Genomic DNA, 24,276 nt, shown 5'->3' with positions numbered 1-24,276 from the left:
GGAACTCCCAGCGGAAGCCAGGATCCAGGTGGGAATTCTTCAGCAGAAGAATTCTGCTGTGAATGTGGTGTTTCTCAGGAGCCGTACAACAGCACGCTTCAGTTAATTCACCAAAAGCGTGCCTAGTCCAATCTGACAGTATGTGGACTTGCCATGGAGTGTTCTCTAAGATGATTTCGTGCCATGAGAACTGTCCACTTGAGCATTTCCAAAGCAATTCAAATGCTGGGAGAAAGAAATCCTAGGTTGGCAAGTTCGAGTACTGTTACAGTCTACAGAGGCTTTCACAGGGGAGTGTGTGCAGGATAGCCCACAGGAGGAAGCATCAAAGAGGAGTAATCCCAGAGACGTACACGTCTCCTACCAAAGCTTAGGCGCTTTCCAACAGCTACGTTTTGGATGGAGCTCCTGGACCGGTGTGACACTGAAAAGCATCAGTGCAAAAGGCTTTATGACACGTTTCCTTTGTGCCCACGTCTGACAGATATTAGATGGGTCCCCTGATTCATTTCCCAGTTTGTTAGGAATTTGGAAAGGCTGCGGAGGACTTACATGCCAGTCATGATCAGTTTGATAAAAAGGGGTGAAAGAAGGGCTCAAAAGAAAGGCTATCACTGTGCAGGGAGCACCAGGAAGCTAGGATGACCTCTAAGAACTCTGAAGCCAGTTGTGAAGTTTAACAGGTCCGAGGACCGATACCAATCACCACCCACACCCACAGCAACGCAAAACATAGCACTGCTGCAACCAGAACGTGTCATCAAGAGGTGTATTCAGGATTCTAGCGTGATCGCGTCTTCTGTCACAAACCACAGCTGTTAAAATCAGCTATCAGCCTTCCTGTGTCCAATCCAGGTCCCACGGGGATCTTCTGTAACATACAACAAGACACCGACTCGCCCTTCTGGGGCTTTGTTAATACGGCTAACAAAGGAGGGCACAGTCCAGCAAGTGTTGCTTTTCTATTCCTTTCTCGGGGTGTCTTTAGCCTTCCAAGCACATTCGTTCAGGGATTCCATTAGGGTTAGGGAAACTGGCCGCAGGTTAGCCGGGTCAATCGACACAGGCTGGCCAGGGAGATAAAAGGCTTTCCCTAGCTTCTCAGCCACTGAACCGTGACTCCCAGGGATAAGTGGCAAGAGTGGTGAGGCCTTTGCACAGAAGGTGTTACATCGAGGATCTCTTTGTTTCCCTTGGCTGTGAGCTTTCTCATGCATCCACCCCTCACCTGAGAGGGGCAAAGACAGCAGCTTTCTAATGGCTTGGAGAGCCGCTCGGGTTCCTCGGGAGAAGCCCTGGCACCTGGGCTTTTGCTTTCCTCCAGATTCCTGAGCTTCTGTTCCGGCCACCGCTCAACGAATGCCTCTAACCTGACAGTGGCTGCTCCGTTCATCAGATCTCGTGGAACAGCCTTGTGCCAGCCCCGTGTCCAGAGACAATTACGCTTATGATCGATATTTCGCCTCCCTGCTTTTACTGACAGTGAGACCCTCCCAGTCCCACTGAGCTTTGGGCTAGGTGGCCGGGGGGCAAGGCTGGCCGTGGCAAGCCTCACTTCCCTTGGCTCCAATTTCCTGGAGGAAGAAACCGCTGGAAGAAACCATACTTTCTCCCGTAGTCAATTGACTCTTGGGCAACCTCCCCCCACGTCCGTGCTTTGTATCCCAACTGCAGATGGTTAGAGGTTACAGCCTCTTCTAACAGTGCCCGGCTTCTTTCTCCCTGAGACGTAGCCTGTATCTCATCTTGCAGTTGTGTGCCTATGGCTTTCAGTGGTTCTGAAGCGCCCAGGTTGAAGCAGGCATCCTGTCAGGATCAACAGGCACCACCACCGGTGATTCACCGTGTGGCTGCAGCTTTCTATCATACGTCGTTTGGAGGCAAGCAGCCTTTGGGGCACTCTCTACTAACTGATCAACTGTTCCAGTAACAGCAACTCCAATAGCAACGGGGGGGCGTTGCTGGCGGGGGGAGAAGCTGAGAAGCGAGACGACTCACTCCGGGCTTCTCCATCGCGCTTGGCACAGCGAGCGTTTGTTCCGCACCTGTCCTGAGAATAGGACAGTACGGTGGTTGTTCTGAAGCCTGGACCAGATTGTGACGGTTCTATTGCGGTGCAGAAGCAGGGCTGCAGTTCAGCACGGGGGGATGCCCCCGCAGCACTGCCCGTGGCTCAGGGCAGGGGAGGCGTCCCTGCGGAGCTGGAAAAGAAGCGCGCTGGAAGCCTTGGGGAGACGGGTGCAGCTTGGGCGCCCTGGGTGAGCTTTGGGGTCCTGGGAAACTTTGTGGCCAGCTGAAGGGCTTTGGGCAGTGTTGGGGGGATGGGCCCCTGGGGATTTTGGGGGGCGCAGGGGGCGAAGCTTGGGGCGTCCTGGGCATTTTGGGAGGGTTTTGAGGAGGCGTGGCAGCATCCTCGGAATTCTGGGGAAAGGCTGCATAGCTCGGTGTTGCCATCGGGGATCCTATTCTTCTTCAGGGTGAGGCGGGGGTGCGGCGGGATCCAGCAGTGTGCGCTCGCCGCCTGGAAGGCCAGCTGTGTTCTGGGCTGCATTAAAAAGGGGCGGCCAGCGGGGAGAGGGAGGTGATCGTCCTCCTCTGCTCGGCTCTTGTGAGGCCCCATCTGCAGCGCTGCGCCCAGGCCTGGGGCCGCCAGCACAACGAAGACGCAGAGCTCTCGGAACGGGTCCAGAGCAGGATCGCTAATAGGATCAGAGGGCTGGAGCAGCTCTCCTATGAAGAAGGGCTGAGGGAAGCGGGCTTGTTTAGCTTGGAGAAGAGAAGGCTCCGGGGGAAACCTCACTGTGGCCTTCCGATACTCGAAGGGAGTGTATAAACAGGAGGGGGAATGTCTGTCTACAAGTCTCCTAGTGACAGGAGAAGGGGGAACGGGGAGGCTTAGGTTGGATGTGAGGGGGAAGTCTTTCACTCTGACGGTGGTGAGGCACTGGAACAGGCTGCCCAAGGAGGCTGTGGATGCCCCATCCCTGCAGGCATTCAAGGCCAGGCTGGACGTGGCTCTGGGCAGCCTGGGCTGCTGGTTGGCGACCCGCACACAGCAGGGGGTTGAAACGAGATGGTCATTGTGTTCCTTTTCAACCCAGCCTGTTCTGTGATTCTGTGATATGGTTCTATGATAAACACAATTAAGAAGTTGACTAAAGAGTTCATTAGACTTTCGAGATGGGACGAGTTTCTAACTCATACAGCAGCCAAATCGTTGGGAAGTATATGAATGAATAAAGAGAAAAGGGAAAGGAAAATGTGGAGAGCAGTGGAAAGGACATGCGTACAGACTGCCTGCTGAAAAGATACCCTTAACCACAGTCAGGAGAGCTGGAAGCGCCGCGAAGGTAAGGGAGATCAGAGAGAGAGCAGAGTAGAGCTGAGGTGGAAGCTGAGTGTGGGTTCAGGGCATGAACACTGGCACCAGGTGTCGGTGCCCCTGTGCCTGAAGGCATCTTTGTCTTCCAAACACAGTGCTGGAAAACATTCTTTGTACTTTCTGTAAAAGAAAAAAGAAAAAAAAAAAGAGAAAGGAAGAAAAAAGACATTAAATCTTCTCAAAAACTATCGCCTTTTTAAACTAAGACCCCAAAGCATTTTAGAAAATGGAAAGTTTGTTGACACATCTTATTTCTATTTTTGCCTTAAATTCTTTGCTCCCATTTTACTGACATTAATTAACATCTTCCAGATCTACAGCTTTAGAAAAAGTTCTGTTCTGTTTAGAAAAACCTTCTGTAAGATTGTGAACCTGGAGTACCCAGCCAGTAAATAGGGGAAACAGGGGAGGGGGGGGAGGCAGGGGGAGAAAACAGGGTATAAAGGCTGTCATGTTGTGTCCATAGGCGCTCCTGCTTGCGGGACGCCGCCATTGCAATCGCAAATAAAATCTGCTGTTATCAGAGATACCGTCCTGACAAACATGACTTGGATATTTCCAACAATTTGGGGGCTCGTCCGGGATTATGATCGCCTCTTTGGGAGTTTCCCTACTGCCCTGCACAGGTTAGGTGCACCCCGCTGATGGCAGCGGTCCTGTCTGGGTGCTGAGGTGACTCCTTGGGACGGCCGATAAAAAGCCGAGACTGTTACATAAAGGACGGGCTCTGTGAAAGCCAAGGGGCAGGCAGGCACAGGTGTTGGCCATGGCGACCCGGTAACTTCGTGCACGGACCAAGGTAAGGGGATTGAACTCTTTCCTTGGGGTCGGTTGAGACTCCTGAGTGCGTGTGACTGAGACGCGCCGTCAGTGCGAAGCGAGTGCTGAGTGCCGAGCTGCGGCTCCACTTGACAAAGTGCCAGCAGTACGCCCCTATTAACCCGAGAGATGGGAGTGTAGTACTGCTGAGGGATTGGGCCCAAAATCCGAGAATCAGAGTGTGGTAACCTGTGAGCTGGGGAGTTCATGGTAGCGTTCTGGAGGGATGGGGAATAGGAGTTCTGAGAGCAGGGGAAGAAGGTCCCCGGAATGGTGCCTAGAGATAGCGCCTTGGGAGAAGTGCTTCAAAACTGGAACATAATCCCAAAACTAGGGACAAGGACAGGGAAAAGATGTTTAGATACTGTATACAGTAGAGAGCCACTGCAGGGAAAATCATTATTGTGACCAAAATAGGAGTCTGACGAAGATTGGGCCTGTCAGACTTTGTATTTATATGTAAACAGTAGGACTCCTTTTCCTGAAACAGAATTGGCTTAGGTCGCTTAATGGGTGCAAGAAGTACAGAAATGTTCCTCGCGAGGAGTCGAAGTTCAAAGGAAATAGGAAAGAGAAGCAGAAAGATCATAAATGGGATCCCTTAGGTAACTTCTTCCCCCTCCCCCCCCCTTCCCTCCACTACCCCCCCCCCTTCCCTCCACTTCCCCCCCTCTCCTCCCCTCCCCCCCCCTTCAATTTCTGAAGCAGTGCAGGCGGCAGTGACCTCTCCAGAGGAGGAGAGTGGGTGCTGCTGATCTGTGCAGGTCCTGGAGAGAGGCTGTGCTCTCGATTACTGAGGGAGTTGGAGTAATGCGAATGGGACCTGGAGAGTTTTCCTTTCTCTAATACTAACCTTACTAACACTTCACTTTATCCTCTTAGGGCAGTCTTAGGTCAAAGGGAAATTGGGTATGGTAATGCCTGCTGTTTTTACTAGAAGAGAAGTTAGGAGTTTCAAGAAGAATTACCTAACTGAGGATCCTATAAGTGTAGCAGAACAATGAGATCAATTTCTAGGGCCTAATTTCTACTCATGGATGGAAATGATGTTTATTGATATGTTGTTTATTGGAGAAGGAGGTGGGCAGCTACGCAAGTGTGGGAAATGAATACAGAGGGAAGGTTGGGCTCTGGAGGGAGGCAGAGAGAGGAAGGATCCTGAGGATGAACTGTACTGATTGTTGTCACTGTCTTTGTGTTTGTTAAATGTTTGTGTTGTGAAAGTGTTCTGTGATGTCGTGTACGAGGCTGTTATGGAACAAGGGCTGTCTAAAGTGATACGAGAAGAGCCCTGGGTTGTATTTTGGCTCACTGGAGAAACATTGCTGGTGAGCCAGGGGAATATTGAATAAGAAACCAGGAACGTAAATGGAGTAATGGGACCAGTTGTATAATTGAGTGCCCTAATCATGAGACCAAGTGCCGGGTGTTTGTGGAAGCTGAGGAATGTATTGTTTGATTTGAGGATTTTGAAGGCACTTGGAGAAACTGTCTTAATGGTATGGGGAAATGCAATTGTTAACGGTATGTGGAAACGCAACTTTTAATGGTATGTGGAAATTATGTGGAAATGCAGTTGTTAACAGTATGTGGAAATGCAATTGTTAATGGTATTTGGAAATGCGGTTTTTAATGGTACGTGGGAATGCAGTTGAGGGTACAGATAGTGGAATTGTGGAAAAATGAACAAACAACAACAAAAAACAAATGGCAAAAAGGTGAAGGAAAGCAGTGAGTTTGGGATATTAGAGTTGGGCCGGCACGAGAACACATCCCCTGCACCACCACCCCCACTGCGGCTTGTAAGAACAACTTGGAGTGGGAGAAAGAACTGGGGGCCAGAGCATCCTACTGTAATTGTGAGGGGTGTATTAGCTGTGAATGGGGATGGGACGGGACATTGGAAGTGAGAATAGCCGGCATCTGCAGAGCTGGGGAAACCCGATATCCAGTGTGAGCACTGGAAGCCTGGGGACAGGAGGGGGTGAAACTGAAATAGAATGTTAGTAATGGCTGTGATGATGGTAGTTTGGAGAGTGAGAAGGGTTTGGGAAAAACGAGCTGAGGAAGGCAAAGTTGAGCAAGGTGTAACAGGGATGTCATTACCTAGAAGAAGAGGTGAGGGGAGCCTGCAAGGGCTCAGGGAGAGTTCCACCCCACAGGACTGACAGCAGCTGGGGAAGCAGGGTAAAGAGGTTTATTTTCTGATATGGGTGCCTCTTAACTCTGTGCTACACCAGGAATTATTACCTGTAGGTGATTTTTGTAACACTTGTAGGAGCTACTGGCAAGATAAGTTTACTTTTTTTGGACCAATTAAATGCAAGCTAGGAGAACAAGTAGGAATATATAAATTCTTGTACATGCCAGGTTTTCCAAAACCATTATTTGGGCATGACATGTTAGAATAGTTGAATGTAGAGTTTAAATTCAGTAGAGACGATTAGAACTACTTGTCAAGCAAGAGCAATGGACTGAAAATTTTAAGTCTGGCTTTAACACAAACTGGGAAAAGCAATGTTGTACTCCCAGAAGTTACGTAAATCCTACATTGGGTATACACAGGATTGCGGGCATCAGGGATGCCTGGCAGAGCCAAAAATGCAGCCCAGTGAAAGTTAAGGTAAAGATGGGAGCCAGCCCAACCAGGGTAAAGCAATGCCCTTTGAGGATACAAGATTGTAGGAGGATAAAAGAAATAATAAATAACTTTTTGTATTTTGGATCATTGATTGGATAGAAATCCAAATGCAGCACCCCAATCTTGCAAATGACAAATTGGATGGCAAGAGCTATAGTTTGGTACCAGATTTGAGGGCAATTAAAAGAAATGGTGAATATATACAACACATGGTGTATATCTTTATTGACCAAGGTAAGGAATAAGCAGGTGGGGTTTACTGTTCTGGATTTGATGGACACCTTTTTCTGCCTGGTTTTGCCAAAGAAAGTCTAAAATCATTTGCCTTTGAATAGGAAAACTCAAATATGGAGAGAAGAAAAAAATAATAATTAAAAATAATAATAATAATAATTCAGTTAACCTGCACAGTGTTACCCAGGGTTGTGAGAACAGCCCAATGATTTTTGAGAACTGGTCAACTCTTGAGCCCGAGCTTTAGGTTCACCATCTCACAGTGGAACTTTACTGCAGTACATGGGTGCTACAGTAATAAAGGACTGTGTGCAATGGACTGTGAGCTTGCTGAATTTCTTGATTTAAATGGCTATCAAGTTTCTCAACAGAAAGCACAACTGATCAAAGGGAAGGAAGCCATTTGCTGAACACCCAGAACACCAAGGCAGAGCTGCCTCCAAGCCAGCAGTGTGCGACTGCATGGAGGCTGTCTGTGCAAGTTGGTCAGAGCTACAGGAGGAGCCGTTGGACGATGCTGAGGAGTCCTGGGTTCATCGACGGAAGCAGTTTTGTGAGACAAGGAGACTGTAAGGCAGGACGTGCAGTAACTGCTACTGACAGGGTAATTGAAGCACAGCCATTACCTGTGGGGACTTCCACTCAGAAGGCTGAAATAATTGCCTTGACAAGAACCTTAAATGCATGGACAGATGCTAAATATGCTTTTGGGGTGGTACCCACTCGTGGTACCATCTGGAAAGAGCGAGGGTTGCTTACACACAAGGAAAACAAATTCAGCATGATGTAGATCTACCAAAGAACATCATGGCTGTTATACATTGTAAAGGACATCAGAAGAGTGACAGCGTACAGGAAACTGGGAATATGATGGTGGATCAGGGGGCAAAACAGGCAGCTGAAGGAAAAGAAATTGGAGAACTGGCTTTAAGTCCAGATGGTAAACTTGAAATATCTGAACCTTAGTCAGAACCTGTAAGGTACTGAAAGGATAGGAATCTAATGATTGAAGGGAAGAGAGCAAGCTGACAGATGGCTGCATACCCCGATGGACACACTGTTGTGCCCGTTAGTATTTTATAGCATTTGGTTCTAAGGGAACATGATAAAACATGGAGGTACTGACACCAGAAAGTAACTGTACAATCCTAGTACCAGGAACAGGGTATGGGGGGTCCTGGGAAATATATATTATATATATATATATATATATATATATATATATATATATATGATCTGGTCCTGGCCTGTCTGGGCCGGACTGGGCGAAGAGGAATTGCCGGTGCCACGGATGCGCTCTAGAACAGAGTGAACGGCAACAACACGTGCACTTCATTTAGATGTATTTTTGGAACAAGCTAAAAGAGAGGGCAACCAAATCATCAAGCTGGTGGCTGCGCCTTCCCAGGCGGAAGGGACTTTCAGTGCATTTCCCCGCTGGGATTCTCTCCCTTGCAGGTGACGCTGATCAAGCCCCAGGAGCCCCGGGCGGCACGGGGCTGGAACTGAGAGCTCGGTCCATCTGCAGGGGTCGGCAGTCGTGCGCTCCAGCTTTTTCCGGGCTGGGGTGCGCGGCCGAAAAGGCGTGGAGGGCGCGGCTCCGGGCCGGCCGGGAGACGTCCCCGCACCGATGACGTCCCCGGAGCCCGCGTGCCGTCACAATGCCGACGCCGGGCCCTCCCCGAGGGCAGCTGGCCGGCGGCTCCAGGCGCCCCATTCGTGAGCTGCGCTGCCCGCAGCCGCTCGCCGTGCCCCGTGCCCGAGAGCAGCCCCAGCAGCAGACTAGCTCAGCCTCGTCGCGCTCGTCCTCCAAGGCTCACAGAGGTGAGGGAGAGCTCCGGCACGCTTCGGGCCGCAGAGCCCGGCCGCGGGGTGCGGGCTGAGCTCCGCCGCGCGCGAGGGGCGTGCGGCACGAGAGCGGCAGGACCGCCGTGAGCAGCAGAAATCGCTGCCGGCCCTTCTGGCTCGGGAGCCGCAAGCCACGCGGCGGACAGCTCGCGGCTGAGCGGAGGAGACAGCCCGCTCCTGCCGGCCCCTCCGGGCTCCGAGCGGCGGGCGGCGGCGAGCGGAGCTCACCCGCGGCCTCTGCCGGGGCAGCCCGGCCCTGACTCCTCTGCTCTTGCCTGTAGGTTTGGAGGCACGCGCCTGCCAGCATGGACGGAGCCTGGGTGGGGACGTGGAGACCGCATCGCCCGCGCGGCCTCATCTCGGCCCAGTTCCCCAGCCCCGGGCCCCAGTACTCCATCCCGGGGACAACAGGTACGGCGGCCATCGCCGGGGTGCAGGGGGACGCGCGTCGGGGCCGTGGCGGGGCAGAGCAGCTCCCGAGCCTTTCCCCGTGCCGTCGGAGCCTCCCGCAGACTCGGCGCTCTGGGGGCTCTCGCTGCGGAGTGCCTGCGCGCGTGGTGCGGGCAGGCCTTTGGAAACTGCTGGCCACAGGCAGCGCGCTGGCCAAAGCTCCGCTCTCTCCTTCCGGCGGCTTCGCAAGGCTCTGGCGCAGGCGTTTGCGCTCAGGGACTGACTGACTCTTCTGCTTTTCCTCCTAGGTTTCGTGGGCCACAGCCCCACCAAAGCCCGTGCCCCCGCGTACACGTTTCGCGGGACCAAGCCGCCTGCGGCCGAGAGCTGCGGGCCAGGTCCCTGCTACTTTGTGCAGCCCGCCGTCACCAGGAACGGGAAGCACGTGGCTCCGAGCGCCCACCTTTGTGGACGCCCCACGACAAAGACCACCGTCACCCCCGGACCCAGTGAGTACCACTTCTGCAGCGCTTCCCCCACACGCGGCGTTTGCCCTGGGTCAGCTCGCGCCCTGATGGAGCCGTCGGTCTTTTGTGAGAGAGCACAAACCGCTGTGAGCAGCGATAAACACGCTCTCCCCTCGGAGAAGGCCGGCTGCCCAGCACCACTGGCTGAGGGCACAAGGACCCCGCGTCCAAAAAGAACAGAGAGCCAGGGGCTGACAGGAGGGACAGCAAGGCAGGACATAGTGGCGGGGCACGGAAAAGCGTCCCCGCGTGCTGCGTGCGCCCCCCAGCAATCCTGCAGCCCTTCAGAAGACCCTTTCCTCGGGATGTTGTCTCTGCGGCTGCAGGAGACCAGCACTTCACGGCTTTCTTCCTCTTCTCCTCTGCCCCAGGTGACTACCGCACCGAGGAAGCCAACAGGCACATCTTCAAGTGCCCACCGGTGCAGTCCATGGCCTTCCGGCGGGAGCCCCTGCGCACAGACCGCCCTCCAGGTACGCTGACCCCGGCAAAGGCAGACCCTTCATCCTGAGCATCCTGCAGGGACGGGCTGCTGCTCAGCACCAGCAACGGGCCAACCGCGCAGCCTGCGCAGCGCTGGGGCCGCAAGCTTTCTGGCGTGACCAACACGTCTCGGCCCGCAGCGGCTCCGGCTGCTCGGGCTCGGAGCTGCCGGCACTGGCCCAGTGCCGAAGTGGAGGCAGGAACTGGCAGAGGGGCGAGCCCTCCCCCCAGCAGGCTGGGCGGGCTGCCCCTCTCTGCTGCTTCCGTCTCCTCCAGCCCCTCGCGCACACGCTCTCTGCTGCTCCTCCTGCAGGTCCGGGCACCTACACGCTGCCCAAGCTGATGGGCCCCAATACAGCCTACACAGCGGCCAGCCCCTGCTACTCCATGAGGGGAAGGAGCCAGCGCGGCCGCTTTGACGAAGACCTTGCCAAGGTGAGCTCTGCTGCTCCTCTTTTCCATGTTAGCATCCGAAGCTGGGCTGCTCTCCCTGTGCCAGGGGGCTTCCAAGCCCCAAGCACCTTTGCTTAACGCAGGCTTCCAGGGAAAGAGAGAGCCTTGCGTGTGATCCCAGCCCCGTGCACCCATGACTCTCTTGCAGACTCCGGGTCCCGCGGCGTTTCCCAAGGTAGCTGTGGACGCCTACAAGACCAGGGCGCCCGCGTACACCATGGCGGCCCGACCAAAACCTGCAGAGGGCAAAGCAGTGAAGCCCGGGCCCGCAGACTACAGCATAGGCCGGGTAAGGCAGCTCGCTGCTCAGCTCGTCCCCTCTGTTTCACAAGCACGGCCTTCACGCCTCTCCCCCTTGCCCTGAGGCTTCCTCCGGCCAAAGAGCTTCTGGCCGCAGGGACCAAGTGCCGGAGAGCAGGCCTGCTCCCTGCCCTCGTGCCACCTCTGAGCAGAGGAAGGGAGGGCAGCAGAGAAGAGAAGGGCCCTTGCTGATCTGCCTTTCCTTTTTTTGCCCTTCCAGGTGACGCTGATCAAGCCCCGGGCGCCTGCATCCACTTTTGGAATCCGGCATTCCCTCTACACAACCCCTCTGATTGTGGAATGAAACAGCCACGTCTGGAAGGCCGCCTTTGCTTTCCTGGCATGGGAGGGGACGGGAAGACACCAATCAACTGCCAGTTTCCACTTGATTCCATTTCCATCTATGGACTTGATGCCATTTCCATCTATGGACTTGATGCCATTCCATCTATCGACTTGATTCCATTCCATCTATGGACTTGATGCCATTTCCATCTATGGACTTGATGCCATTTCCATCTATGGACTTGATGCCATTTCCATCTATGGACTTGGGCTTTTGCCCATTTTACTTGAACAATTGTTAGCAATTGGAGTAAGTCATCAATAAAACCAACCCAACACCAACATGTGTGCTTTCTTGTTACTCCTTTTTCCTCCCCGCTGCACACAAGAATGCGCCAGCGCTTCCCGAAGCCTTTCAAACATCAGTACGTTGGAAACCGCCGATGCTTGCTTGATCAGCCGTTTGCAGTGCTCATGTCTGCCACGTGCTGAAGTAAAGAATAAACGAAGCAAATAGCAAAGGGAGGCCGGCCGCGGGCAGTGCATCCCTTCCAGCGCCGACAGGAGGATTTTAGGGAGGTGCCCGGGGCTTACAGGACAACGGCTAAAATGTTGGTCCGACCAGTTTATTAGAGATCTTAATCAGGGAGGTGGGGAAGGGGAGGACGGACAGTATTTTGAATGAGGGGGATGGGGAAGAGAAGGAGGGCGATAGGAAACACAGGAAAGGAGAAGCAAGGAGTCTCTACAGGAAGCAAGAGGGAGATAGATGGTCACCACCGTGGATCCAGCGTGGTTCATAGTTCAGTCCTTGATCTTCAGTGATGGTGGGTCGTCGGGCACTGTTGTTCTGTCGACGACGACGGTGACCACGTGGCAGTACCACCTTATCTGTGAGTCCAGAGGGGTTGAGTCAGTTGTTTTTGGAGTGACAGCTTCTGGCTTTTGGATCTCGGCAGGAACTCCTTTGGTTCCCATCTTCCGGGCCTTGCCAGCAGATAAGAGGGAGCAGGGAGGCGCCCACTTGTATCTCGCCTTGTACCTGCAGGGTACAGTGGGATCATCCCCCAGTCTCCCACAGCAAGCTGGAGTCACTTGGTCACAGGCTAGCTCTTCCGCCAGCAAACGGTCCTGAGCACTCTCTTGCAAAGGCAAACAGCTACAATTGTCCACACAGTGATGTTGGTTGCCCCACGGCAACCCCCATCACTCATCTCCTAGACAAGTCAGTCTCATCACAAGAAATGCGTCTGGCAGCAAGCTTGGAGCCAGAACAAGGCTGCTTGAAACTGATGTGCAAATGACCGTTCGTGGTGGTGAGGAAAGAGAAAAGAGAAAGGAAGAAAAGAGACAAAGTAAGCGGAAGGGAAAAGAGGGGTGGGGAGGAAGGGGGGTTAAACGTTACACAGTTGTTAGAAAGGATTTCTTGGGCTTGGTTACAAAGGTTGCCCTGATGCGCTGGACTTGTTCATCATCAGTTGAAGTGGTTACAAAGCACATGGAGGATACAAGTCCTTGTATAAGTTGAATCCACCATGGAACCACGCAAGGAACAAACACGAGAGTAGCAACGGCACACAGAATAGGAGGCGTTTCACCCACGGGCAATTTGTTTAGCAACCTCTTCATTGCCATCCAATTTGTAGGCAACAATTAGAGCCATCCAATTTGCCACAGACACCACCCGGTGACTCCTCAGCAGTGATGGCACCAATGTTACGCAATGAAGAAAAGGTAGAAAGTGAAAAGGGACAACCATACATTTGGCAACAGCCATGCATTGCACAAGAACCAGTAATGACAAATCAGTAAGCAAAACAAACAGAGCTATTTGGCTCAGCTGCTTTCCCCCGCAGCCAGGAACTCCCAGCGGAAGCCAGGATCCAGGTGGGAATTCTTCAGCTGAGCTGTGGTGTTTCTCAAGAGCCGTACAACAGCACGCTTCAGTTAGTTACCATCCAGTGACAGAATTATCTATTCCTGATTTTTCTGCCACTTCATTGACAAGGCTGGTACCAAGCCCTTGCAATGCCGTCGTTATTATGTCATCCAAGCTGTGTTATTGGCATGAAGGTGCAACAACGGTATACAACATTACATATACACTCTCGTATCATATCTTAGGAGATCCTATTTTCTCCAGCCATCCTATTTGTGGCATACAACTGTGCTGCAATTCTCTTTATTGCACTCTTTGTGTAATTTGTAAATCTCCATTGATTATAACAGACGTAGTTAATCCAATCTACATTCTTGTTGATCATCACCCACCAGGAGAGTGACTCAAACCCTGCAACAGTTTGATTTCTTGCCTGAAAATCATCAGGGACAACAAGAAGTGAAAAGTTTAAATCCTTAGCTTGCCCACATACCGAACAATACTGATATGCAATGATGTCTGTCCCAAGAGATACATAAGTATTCACATCTTATGCTGCACTCATCAAATCAGCATTTCTAACAATTACAAGAGCCCACATTTCTGTCTTTGGATTCACAATTTTAAGGGTCCAGCTGATTTCAGTTCTCATTGTGTTCGAGGGACCTTCTTACCTCTAGTGTGATGTATCCACAATGCTTTTACTGTTGTGTGGGATGTTAGCAGCACCCAGAACAGACCTACCCACCTTGGTTCCAGGGGCGAATCTGAAAGAGATCTGCTATATACATGTTGTCAAGCCATATCAAGGCCTTGGGCTCTATTTCCTAGAACCAGTTTCTCTTTTTCTCAAAACTATTCCTGTAGACTTATCACATGCTCAGTTAGTATTTCACTCCCTACTTGGGTAGAGATCCCGTTTGTACATCATAACGCCTTCTGTACAGTATTGTGAAAGGACTTAACCCCTCTTTAGCTCTAGGTTTTGTTCTGGTACTAAGGAGAGCCAAAGGCAACAACTGTGATCAGGATAGTCCAGCTTCCTGGCCCAGTTTTACACCCTGTGATTTAATTAGATAGTTCATCTTTTCCTCCTGACCACTCGCCTGTGGTCTGTGTGCTGTGTGCAATTGCCAATTTATTCCCAATGCTTGCTGACCTGTTGGACAATCTCTGCAATAAAATGAGTTCCCTGGTTGAAGGGTATTGTTGCAGGACACCCAAACCTTGGAATAATCTCCTGCAAAAGCACCTTGGTTACTTCCTTGGCTCTATTGGTCCTGCAAGGGAATGCTTCTGGTCACCCTGAGAGGGTATTGGTTAGAACCAGCATATATCGAAACCCTCCTTTTTCCTGGCAGTTCAAAGAAAAATCAATTTGCGATTGTAGCCCTGGAAGGTTTCCTTTCCAACAAGCCCCACTTGCACCCTGTTCCTGGTACTAGGATTGTACAGTTACTTTCTGGTGTCAGTACCTCCATGTTTTATCATGTTCCCTTAGAACCAAATGCTATAAAATACTAACGGGCACAACAGTGTGTCCATCGGGGTATGCAGCCATCTGTCAGCTTGCTCTCTTCCCTTCAATCATTAGATTCCTATCCTTTCTAGAGTACCTTACAGGTTCTGACTAAGGTTCAGATATTTCAAGTTTACCATCTGGACTTAAAGCCAGTTCTCCAATTTCTTTTCCTTCAGCTGCCTGTTTTGCCCCCTGATCCACCATCATATTCCCAGTTTCCTGTACGCTGTCACTCTTCTGATGTCCTTTACAATGTATAACAGCCATGATGTTCTTTGGTAGATCTACATCATGCTGAATTTGTTTTCCTTGTGTGTAAGCAACCCTCGCTCTTTCCAGATGGTACCACGAGTGGGTACCACCCCAAAAGCATATTTAGCATCTGTCCATGCATTTAAGGTTCTTGTCAAGGCAATTATTTCAGCCTTCTGGGTGGAAGTCCCCACAGGTAATGGCTGTGCTTCAATTACCCTGTCAGTAGCAGTTACTGCACGTCCTGCCTTACAGTCTCCTTGTCTCACAAAACTGCTTCCGTCGATGAACCCAGGACTCCTCAGCATCGTCCAACGGCTCCTCCTGTAGCTCTGACCAACTTGCACAGACAGCCTCCATGCAGTCGCACACTGCTGGCTTGGAGGCAGCTCTGCCTTGGTGTTCTGGGTGTTCAGCAAATGGCTTCCTTCCCTTTGATCAGTTGTGCTTTCTGTTGAGAAACTTGATAGCCATTTAAATCAAGAAATTCAGCAAGCTCACAGTCCATTGCACACAGTCCTTTATTACTGTAGCACCCATGTACTGCAGTAAAGTTCCACTGTGAGATGGTGAACCTAAAGCTCGGGCTCAAGAGTTGACCAGTTCTCAAAAATCATTGGGCTGTTCTCACAACCCTGGGTAACACTGTGCAGGTTAACTGAATTATTATTATTATTATTTTTAATTATTATTTTTTTCTTCTCTCCATATTTGAGTTTTCCTATTCAAAGGCAAATGATTTTAGACTTTCTTTGGCAAAACCAGGCAGAAAAAGGTGTCCATCAAATCCAGAACAGTAAACCCCACCTGCTTATTCCTTACCTTGGTCAATAAAGATATACACCATGTGTTGTATATATTCACCATTTCTTTTAATTGCCCTCAAATCTGGTACCAAACTATAGCTCTTGCCATCCAATTTGTCATTTGCAAGATTGGGGTGCTGCATTTGGATTTCTATCCAATCAATGATCCAAAATACAAAAAGTTATTTATTATTTCTTTTATCCTCCTACAATCTTGTATCCTCAAAGGGCATTGCTTTACCCTGGTTGGGCTGGCTCCCATCTTTACCTTAACTTTCACTGGGCTGCATTTTTGGCTCTGCCAGGCATCCCTGATGCCCGCAATCCTGTGTATACCCAATGTAGGATTTACGTAACTTCTGGGAGTACAACATTGCTTTTCCCAGTTTGTGTTAAAGCCAGACTTAAAATTTTCAGTCCATTGCTCTTGCTTGACAAGTAGTTCTAATCGTCTCTACTGAATTTAAACTCTACATTCAACTATTCTAACATGTCATGCCCAAATAATGGTTTTGGAAAACCTGGCATGTACAAGAATTTATATATTCCTACTTGTTCTCCTAGCTTGCATTTAATTGGTCCAAAAAAAGTAAACTTATCTTGCCAGTAGCTCCTACAAGTGTTACAAAAATCACCTACAGGTAATAATTCTTGGTGTAGCACAGAGTTAAGAGGCACCCATATCAGAAAATAAACCTCTTTACCCTGCTTCCCCAGCTGCTGTCAGTCCTGTGGGGTGGAACTCTCCCTGAGCCCTTGCAGGCTCCCCTCACCTCTTCTTCTAGGTAATGACATCCCTGTTACACCTTGCTCAACTTTGCCTTCCTCAGCTCGTTTTTCCCAAACCCTTCTCACTCTCCAAACTACCATCATCACAGCCATTACTAACATTCTATTTCAGTTTCACCCCCTCCTGTCCCCAGGCTTCCAGTGCTCACACTGGATATCGGGTTTCCCCAGCTCTGCAGATGCCGGCTATTCTCACTTCCAATGTCCCGTCCCATCCCCATTCACAGCTAATACACCCCTCACAATTACAGTAGGATGCTCTGGCCCCCAGTTCTTTCTCCCACTCCAAGTTGTTCTTACAAGCCGCAGTGGGGGTGGTGGTGCAGGGGATGTGTTCTCGTGCCGGCCCAACTCTAATATCCCAAACTCACTGCTTTCCTTCACCTTTTTGCCATTTGTTTTTTGTTGTTGTTTGTTCATTTTTCCACAATTCCACTATCTGTACCCTCAACTGCATTCCCACGTACCATTAAAAACCGCATTTCCAAATACCATTAACAATTGCATTTCCACATACTGTTAACAACTGCATTTCCACATAATTTCCACATACCATTAAAAGTTGCGTTTCCACATACCGTTAACAATTGCATTTCCCCATACCATTAAGACAGTTTCTCCAAGTGCCTTCAAAATCCTCAAATCAAACAATACATTCCTCAGCTTCCACAAACACCCGGCACTTGGTCTCATGATTAGGGCACTCAATTATACAACTGGTCCCATTACTCCATTTACGTTCCTGGTTTCTTATTCAATATTCCCCTGGCTCACCAGCAATGTTTCTCCAGTGAGCCAAAATACAACCCAGGGCTCTTCTCGTATCACTTTAGACAGCCCTTGTTCCATAACAGCCTCGTACACGACATCACAGAACACTTTCACAACACAAACATTTAACAAACACAAAGACAGTGACAACAATCAGTACAGTTCATCCTCAGGATCCTTCCTCTCTCTGCCTCCCTCCAGAGCCCAACCTTCCCTCTGTATTCATTTCCCACACTTGCGTAGCTGCCCACCTCCTTCTCCAATAAACAACATATCAATAAACATCATTTCCATCCATGAGTAGAAATTAGGCCCTAGAAATTGATCTCATTGTTCTGCTACACTTATAGGATCCTCAGTTAGGTAATTCTTCTTGAAACTCCTAACTTCTCTTCTAGTAAAAACAGCAGGCATTACCATACCCAATTTCCCTTTGACCTAAGACTGCCCTAAGAGGATAAAGTGAAGTGTTAGTAAGGTTAGTATTAGAGAAAGGAAAACTCTCCAGGTCCCATTCACATTACTCCAACTCCCTCAGTAATCGAGAGCACAGCCTCTCTCCAGGACCTGCACAGATCAGCAGCACCCACTCTCCTCCTCTGGAGAGGTCACTGCCGCCTGCACTGCTTCAGAAATTGAAGGGGGGGGGAGGGGAGGAGAGGGGGGGAAGTGGAGGGAAGGGGGGGGGGTAGTGGAGGGAAGGGGGGGGGAGGGGGAAGAAGTTACCTAAGGGATCCCATTTATGATCTTTCTGCTTCTCTTTCCTATTTCCTTTGAACTTCGACTCCTCGCGAGGAACATTTCTGTACTTCTTGCACCCATTAAGCGACCTAAGCCAATTCTGTTTCAGGAAAAGGAGTCCTACTGTTTACATATAAATACAAAGTCTGACAGGCCCAATCTTCGTCAGACTCCTATTTTGGTCACAATAATGATTTTCCCTGCAGTGGCTCTCTACTGTATACAGTATCTAAACATCTTTTCCCTGTCCTTGTCCCTAGTTTTGGGATTATGTTCCAGTTTTGAAGCACTTCTCCCAAGGCGCTATCTCTAGGCACCATTCCGGGGACCTTCTTCCCCTGCTCTCAGAACTCCTATTCCCCATCCCTCCAGAACGCTACCATGAACTCCCCAGCTCACAGGTTACCACACTCTGATTCTCGGATTTTGGGCCCAATCCCTCAGCAGTACTACACTCCCATCTCTCGGGTTAATAGGGGCGTACTGCTGGCACTTTGTCAAGTGGAGCCGCAGCTCGGCACTCAGCACTCGCTTCGCACTGACGGCGCGTCTCAGTCACACACACTCAGGAGTCTCAACCGACCCCAAGGAAAGAGTTCAATCCCCTTACCTTGGTCCGTGCACGAAGTTACCGGGTCGCCATGGCCAACACCTGTGCCTGCCTGCCCCTTGGCTTTCACAGAGCCCGTCCTTTATGTAACAGTCTCGGCTTTTTATCGGCCGTCCCAAGGAGTCACCTCAGCACCCAGACAGGACCGCTGCCATCAGCGGGGTGCACCTAACCTGTGCAGGGCAGTAGGGAAACTCCCAAAGAGGCGATCATAATCCCGGACGAGCCCCCAAATTGTTGGAAATATCCAAGTCATGTTTGTCAGGACGGTATCTCTGATAACAGCAGATTTTATTTGCGATTGCAATGGCGGCGTCCCGCAAGCAGGAGCGCCTATGGACACAACATGACAGCCTTTATACCCTGTTTTCTCCCCCTGCCTCCCCCCCCTCCCCTGTTTCCCCTATTTACTGGCTGGGTACTCCAGGTTCACAATCTTACAGAAGGTTTTTCTAAACAGAACAGAACTTTTTCTAAAGCTGTAGATCTGGAAGATGTTAATTAATGTCAGTAAAATGGGAGCAAAGAATTTAAGGCAAAAATAGAAATAAGATGTGTCAACAAACTTTCCATTTTCTAAAATGCTTTGGGGTCTTAGTTTAAAAAGGCGATAGTTTTTGAGAAGATTTAATGTCTTTTTTCTTCCTTTCTCTTTTTTTTTTTCTTTTTTCTTTTACAGAAAGTACAAAGAATGTTTTCCAGCACTGTGTTTGGAAGACAAAGATGCCTTCAGGCACAGGGGCACCGACACCTGGTGCCAGTGTTCATGCCCTGAACCCACACTCAGCTTCCACCTCAGCTCTACTCTGCTCTCTCTCTGATCTCCCTTACCTTCGCGGCGCTTCCAGCTCTCCTGACTGTGGTTAAGGGTATCTTTTCAGCAGGCAGTCTGTACGCATGTCCTTTCCACTGCTCTCCACATTTTCCTTTCCCTTTTCTCTTTATTCATTCATATACTTCCCAACGATTTGGCTGCTGTATGAGTTAGAAACTCGTCCCATCTCGAAAGTCTAATGAACTCTTTAGTCAACTTCTTAATTGTGTTTATCATAGAACCATATCACAGAATCACAGAACAGGCTGGGTTGAAAAGGAACACAATGACCATCTCGTTTCAACCCCCTGCTGTGTGCGGGTCGCCAACCAGCAGCCCAGGCTGCCCAGAGCCACGTCCAGCCTGGCCTTGAATGCCTGCAGGGATGGGGCATCCACAGCCTCCTTGGGCAGCCTGTTCCAGTGCCTCATCACCGTCAGAGTGAAAGACTTCCCCCTCACATCCAACCTAAGCCTCCCCGTTCCCCCTTCTCCTATCACTAGGAGACTTGTAGACAGACATTCCCCCTCCTGTTTGTACACTCCCTTTGAGTATTGGAAGGCCACAGTGAGGTTTCCCCCGGAGCCTTCTCTTCTCCAAGCTAAACAAGCCCGCTTCCCTCAGCCCTTCTTCATAGGAGAGCTGCTCCAGCCCTCTGATCCTTTAGCGGTCCTGCTCTGGACCTGTTCCGAGAGCTCTGCGTCTTCGTTGTGCTGGCGGCCCCAGGCCTGGGCGCAGCGCTGCAGATGGGGCCTCACAAGAGCCGAGCAGAGGAGGACGATCACCTCCCTCTCCTGCTGGCCGCCCCTTTTTAATGCAGCCCAGAACACAGCTGGCCTTCCAGGCGGCGAGCGCGCACTGCTGCCTCATGTCCAGCTTCTCGTCCACCAGGACCCCCAAGTCCTTCTGCACAGGGCTGCTCTCAAGGAGTTCTTCCCCCAGTCTGTATCAACACCTGGGATTGCCCTGACCTGAGTGCAGCACCCTGCACTTGGCCTTATTGAATCTCATTAGGTTTTTATGGGCCCACTTCTCCAGCCTGTCCAGGTCCCTCTGGATGCTTCCCTTCCCTTCAGTTATCGACTGCACCGCTCAGCTTGGTGTCATCTGCAATCTTGCTGAGGCTGCACTTGGTGCCATCATCTGTGCCCTTGATGAAGATATTAAAGAGCACTGGTCCCAGACCAACCCCCCATCCTGTCTCCAACTAATACATTTCTTCTACAAATATTCCCTGTGGAAGATCGACCTTCTTAAATGCAGCCGGGACGTGGCAGCCCCCCCCTCCCAGACCTCATGTAAGGGTTGGCAGTGGAGGCAAGAATGTTTTTCTGGAGATCTCTGCCTACCTGAGACCTTCTGAATGTAAGCAGCCTTTTTCCTTTGCTTCTGCATCCCCAGTTGCTGCACTTAAGCTTATCCTCTCTTGCTTCAGCTTGGGACTCTGCTACCCTGCTATCATGGCTTTGTTTTCTATCACATTATACCGTTACAGCCGTTTTCCCCTATGTTCCTTAGTTTCCCATTTTTTTCCTCCTTTTTATTGTTTTCCAGTTTCCAGCAGCACAGGGAGCAGTGCAATCAGAAGTTCTCTCTCCTCCCTTTTTTTTTTTTTTGTTTTTGTTTGATTTATTATTCTTAACTACTCTACATTCTCTCACAATCCTTTTAAAAAATCAATTTTATCTCAGCTGGTTTTTTTCTTCTATCTCCCCCCCTTCTCTCATTGGGAGGGGTGTCACGTGATTAACTCTTCAAACTGCAACACAATTCAAAGAAATGATACGAAATTAAATGCAATCCAGTGTAATGGAATGAAATCCAGTGTAACCCTAGCCCTAACCATAAACCAAACACAATACAGTGTAATGAAATACAATGCAGTGGGTTGAAATGAAATACAACAATAATGGAATGTAATACAGTCACAACCCCAACCATAAACCTAACTTAACCCTAAACTTTTCACTACGTGTAATCTACCACAAGCATTAAACCAAACCAGTAATACAATGGGATGAAAAGTAACGCTCAGCAAGGCAATTAAATGCATGACAGTGGAATGCAATGCAGTCCTAACCCTAACCGTAACCCTTCTCCTAATCCTAGGCCTAGCCCAAACCCTAATGCTAAACCTAACCCTAACTCTAACCCTAACACCAACCCCAACCCCAATCCCAACACAAATCCTATCCTTAACTCTAGCCTAACCCTAACCCGTAAGTAATACAATGGGATGAAGCCAAAGGCAATACAAAGCTAAATCCCAATCAAGCTAAAGTTCATGAATTCAATAGAAATTTGATCTGTCTGGCTAGTGTTCCCTATGAACCATGTGTAATGCCTTAAGAAATCTCCCTACGGTTTGTCCAGCTGTGTTATGCCGAGCTGCTACTTCCTTCGTCATGCAAGACAATAGAGGAAGGAGAGCCAGCTAACACTTGCCAATGTGAAAACAATGCAAGGCTCAATCATATTTCAGAATTCATATAAAACATCTGCCCTTCCTGTCCAGACATTCTCCAGTGTCAACCGACACATCCCTTTGACCAAGGACAGAGGGAGCTAACACGAGCAGGGCTGCTGGAACTCCACAACAAAATGCCCGTTTCCCTCTTTTTTGCTTTATTGTATAAAATGCATTATTTGCCTCTGAGTCTGTGCTTAGACATTCTATATTAAGAAAAAAAAAAAGAAAAAAAAAAGGCTGTGTGCAATTCTTATTCATATTGAGAGGGAATTGTGAAAAGGGACATCTCCATGGAGAATGTCATGTGCCTTTTAAATTAATGATTTTGATCTCGTTTTTTGTAGCAACCTTCATTGAGAGGAAATTTTTATGGGTCTGGGGAAGAAAGAGTTTAGAAGTCAGTTGTTGCACATACAGTTAGCACATTAGTTATAATCATAAAATCTCAAACTATTAACGGAGATTATTCAAATTGGTAACCCACAGCTGCTTCTTGTCATCATTCAACACCTGGTATGTATATGAGACAGTGCTGTGCTCACATTACTCAGACATCTGTGGCATGATGGGTTTGGAGATGGCACAAACAGAGGAAGAACAAGAGCTTTCGTGAATCTGAGAGAGGAAGGGTCTTTAAAGATGAGGGGATTAATCCCTCTCTCTGTTCATGTACTTGTTATCTATTACTCCATGCAATAAGGAATAGAGAAGAGCCAATGATAATTCATGCATTAAGATAATCCAAGGTAAGAAGCCACAAAATAAGTGTAATAAGTACATTCAGATCAACTTGACAGGCTGACAAAGGAAAATCTCTAGCTTAGCAGCTGAGATGATTCCTGATTTTCTGAGCAGTGACAAATGTGGCAACCAGGCATGGACTCAGATGTGGATGATCCAAATTGTTTATTACAGGTTCTCACATCACTTACTCACATTCACAAGTTTTCTGTTTAGCTTTCCCATCTGCCCTTACAACTTTCCCACCCGCCTTTACATGTCAACAAAGCATTCCACAAGCACTCCATAACCGTGCATGCAGGCACTTAATCCAGAACTGTGAGCCGTTCCTTTTGCTTTGCGCTACTAGACGTGTCCTTGGTTCTCAGCCTTGCCATCTCACGCTGTTTACCTCGCTCCACAGCATTTGCTCCAAATAGTCTCTCTTGTATTCCCACAAACAAGCACCATCCAGTCAGATTTTAAGAAAAAGCTCTTTTGTGTGCAGTGCTCTGCTCCCAGCCGCACCGCATTGTTTGCTTCACAGAGCTTCTGAGCTGGCTCACTGACCATAAAGCTGCTGACAAAAATAAGTGTGCTCTTAGCATGGACAAGAATAACTCATTTGGCAAAGTGAAGCATTTTACTTCTATGCAGATTAAAATCTATATCATATTCAGACTTTAAAATAAATCCAGGTCTCTGAAGCAGTGGAAGAAGAAAAGGAAAACAGGCAGAAGAGGACCAGGAAATCCATTCAGAAACTATAGGGAAAAACAGATTTTAAGTGCAGAACGCCAGCTGGATACTCACTGTCTTCTCTAGCAGCGAACATGCAACCCAACAAAACAACGGTAGAAGCAGACTGGAGCCTCTAGGCCTCCAACAGAAAATTAGTTCTTATTGAATGAAACATCTAACATGTTCTGAAGCTTTCTCAAGTGACAGAAGAAAAACGGTGTCAAAGTTATCCTAGCTGGTCTCTTACATATATCCAGTTTTTCTCAAAAAATAAATCAAGGAGATAAATCTTGTTGAAGTTAGAAACACATGCAGGAAGGCAAAGAAAAAAAAAAAAAAGGGAGAGTGGTTCTTCTGACAAGTGTATTGAACTATGTTATATCTTTTCATCCTCTAAAACAAAGTTGCATGTTCTTCTTTAAGGGTTACAGTACCAAGCGTCCAAGCCTGCAGAAGAGCATCTGCTCTCGGCAGCCAGAGCCTGGCTTAGCAAGGTCAGCGCTGCGGCTGCGGATTCGGCAGCCCGTGAAAGCACGTCGCTTTTAACGCAGCTCGTTTCCCTTCATTCGGTTCGTCTCCGAAAGCTCCTCTTTGCCCGCGCCCCTAGCCCTGCCCGGGGAGCCCCGCCACGGGAGGCCGCAGGCGCCGGTAGTAACGCTCCGCGCCCCGCAGGCCCCGCAGCGCGTCGGCCGACGACGGGCAGCGCGGCCCGCGCCGCGGCAGCTCAGCTCAGCCAGGCCCGGCTCCGCCGCTCGCTCCCCGTACGGCCGCAGCACAACGGCAGCAGTAGGGCAGCTCG

At 49.6% G+C, this 24,276-nt stretch overlaps 1 protein-coding gene across 1 annotated transcript; it reads left to right on the top strand.

The window, feature by feature from the left end:
• Nucleotides 1–7,538: 7,538 nt before the first annotated feature.
• Nucleotides 7,539–11,381, top strand: LOC306954172 (ciliary microtubule associated protein 1A-like; the record flags this gene model as incomplete). Its single annotated transcript, XM_079545240.1, has 8 exons — nt 7,539–7,645; nt 8,768–8,900; nt 9,206–9,335; nt 9,623–9,823; nt 10,213–10,314; nt 10,638–10,759; nt 10,926–11,066; nt 11,298–11,381. 8 exons carry the CDS (start codon nt 7,539–7,541, stop codon nt 11,379–11,381), a joined length of 1,020 nt encoding a protein of 339 aa, XP_079401366.1.
• Nucleotides 11,382–24,276: the final 12,895 nt, after the last annotated feature.

This window comes from Tetrao urogallus (assembly GCF_951394365.1).
Source record: "Tetrao urogallus genome assembly, chromosome: 20".
NCBI lineage: Eukaryota > Metazoa > Chordata > Aves > Galliformes > Phasianidae > Tetrao > Tetrao urogallus.
This window is presented reverse-complemented; position numbering and strand designations above follow the sequence as displayed.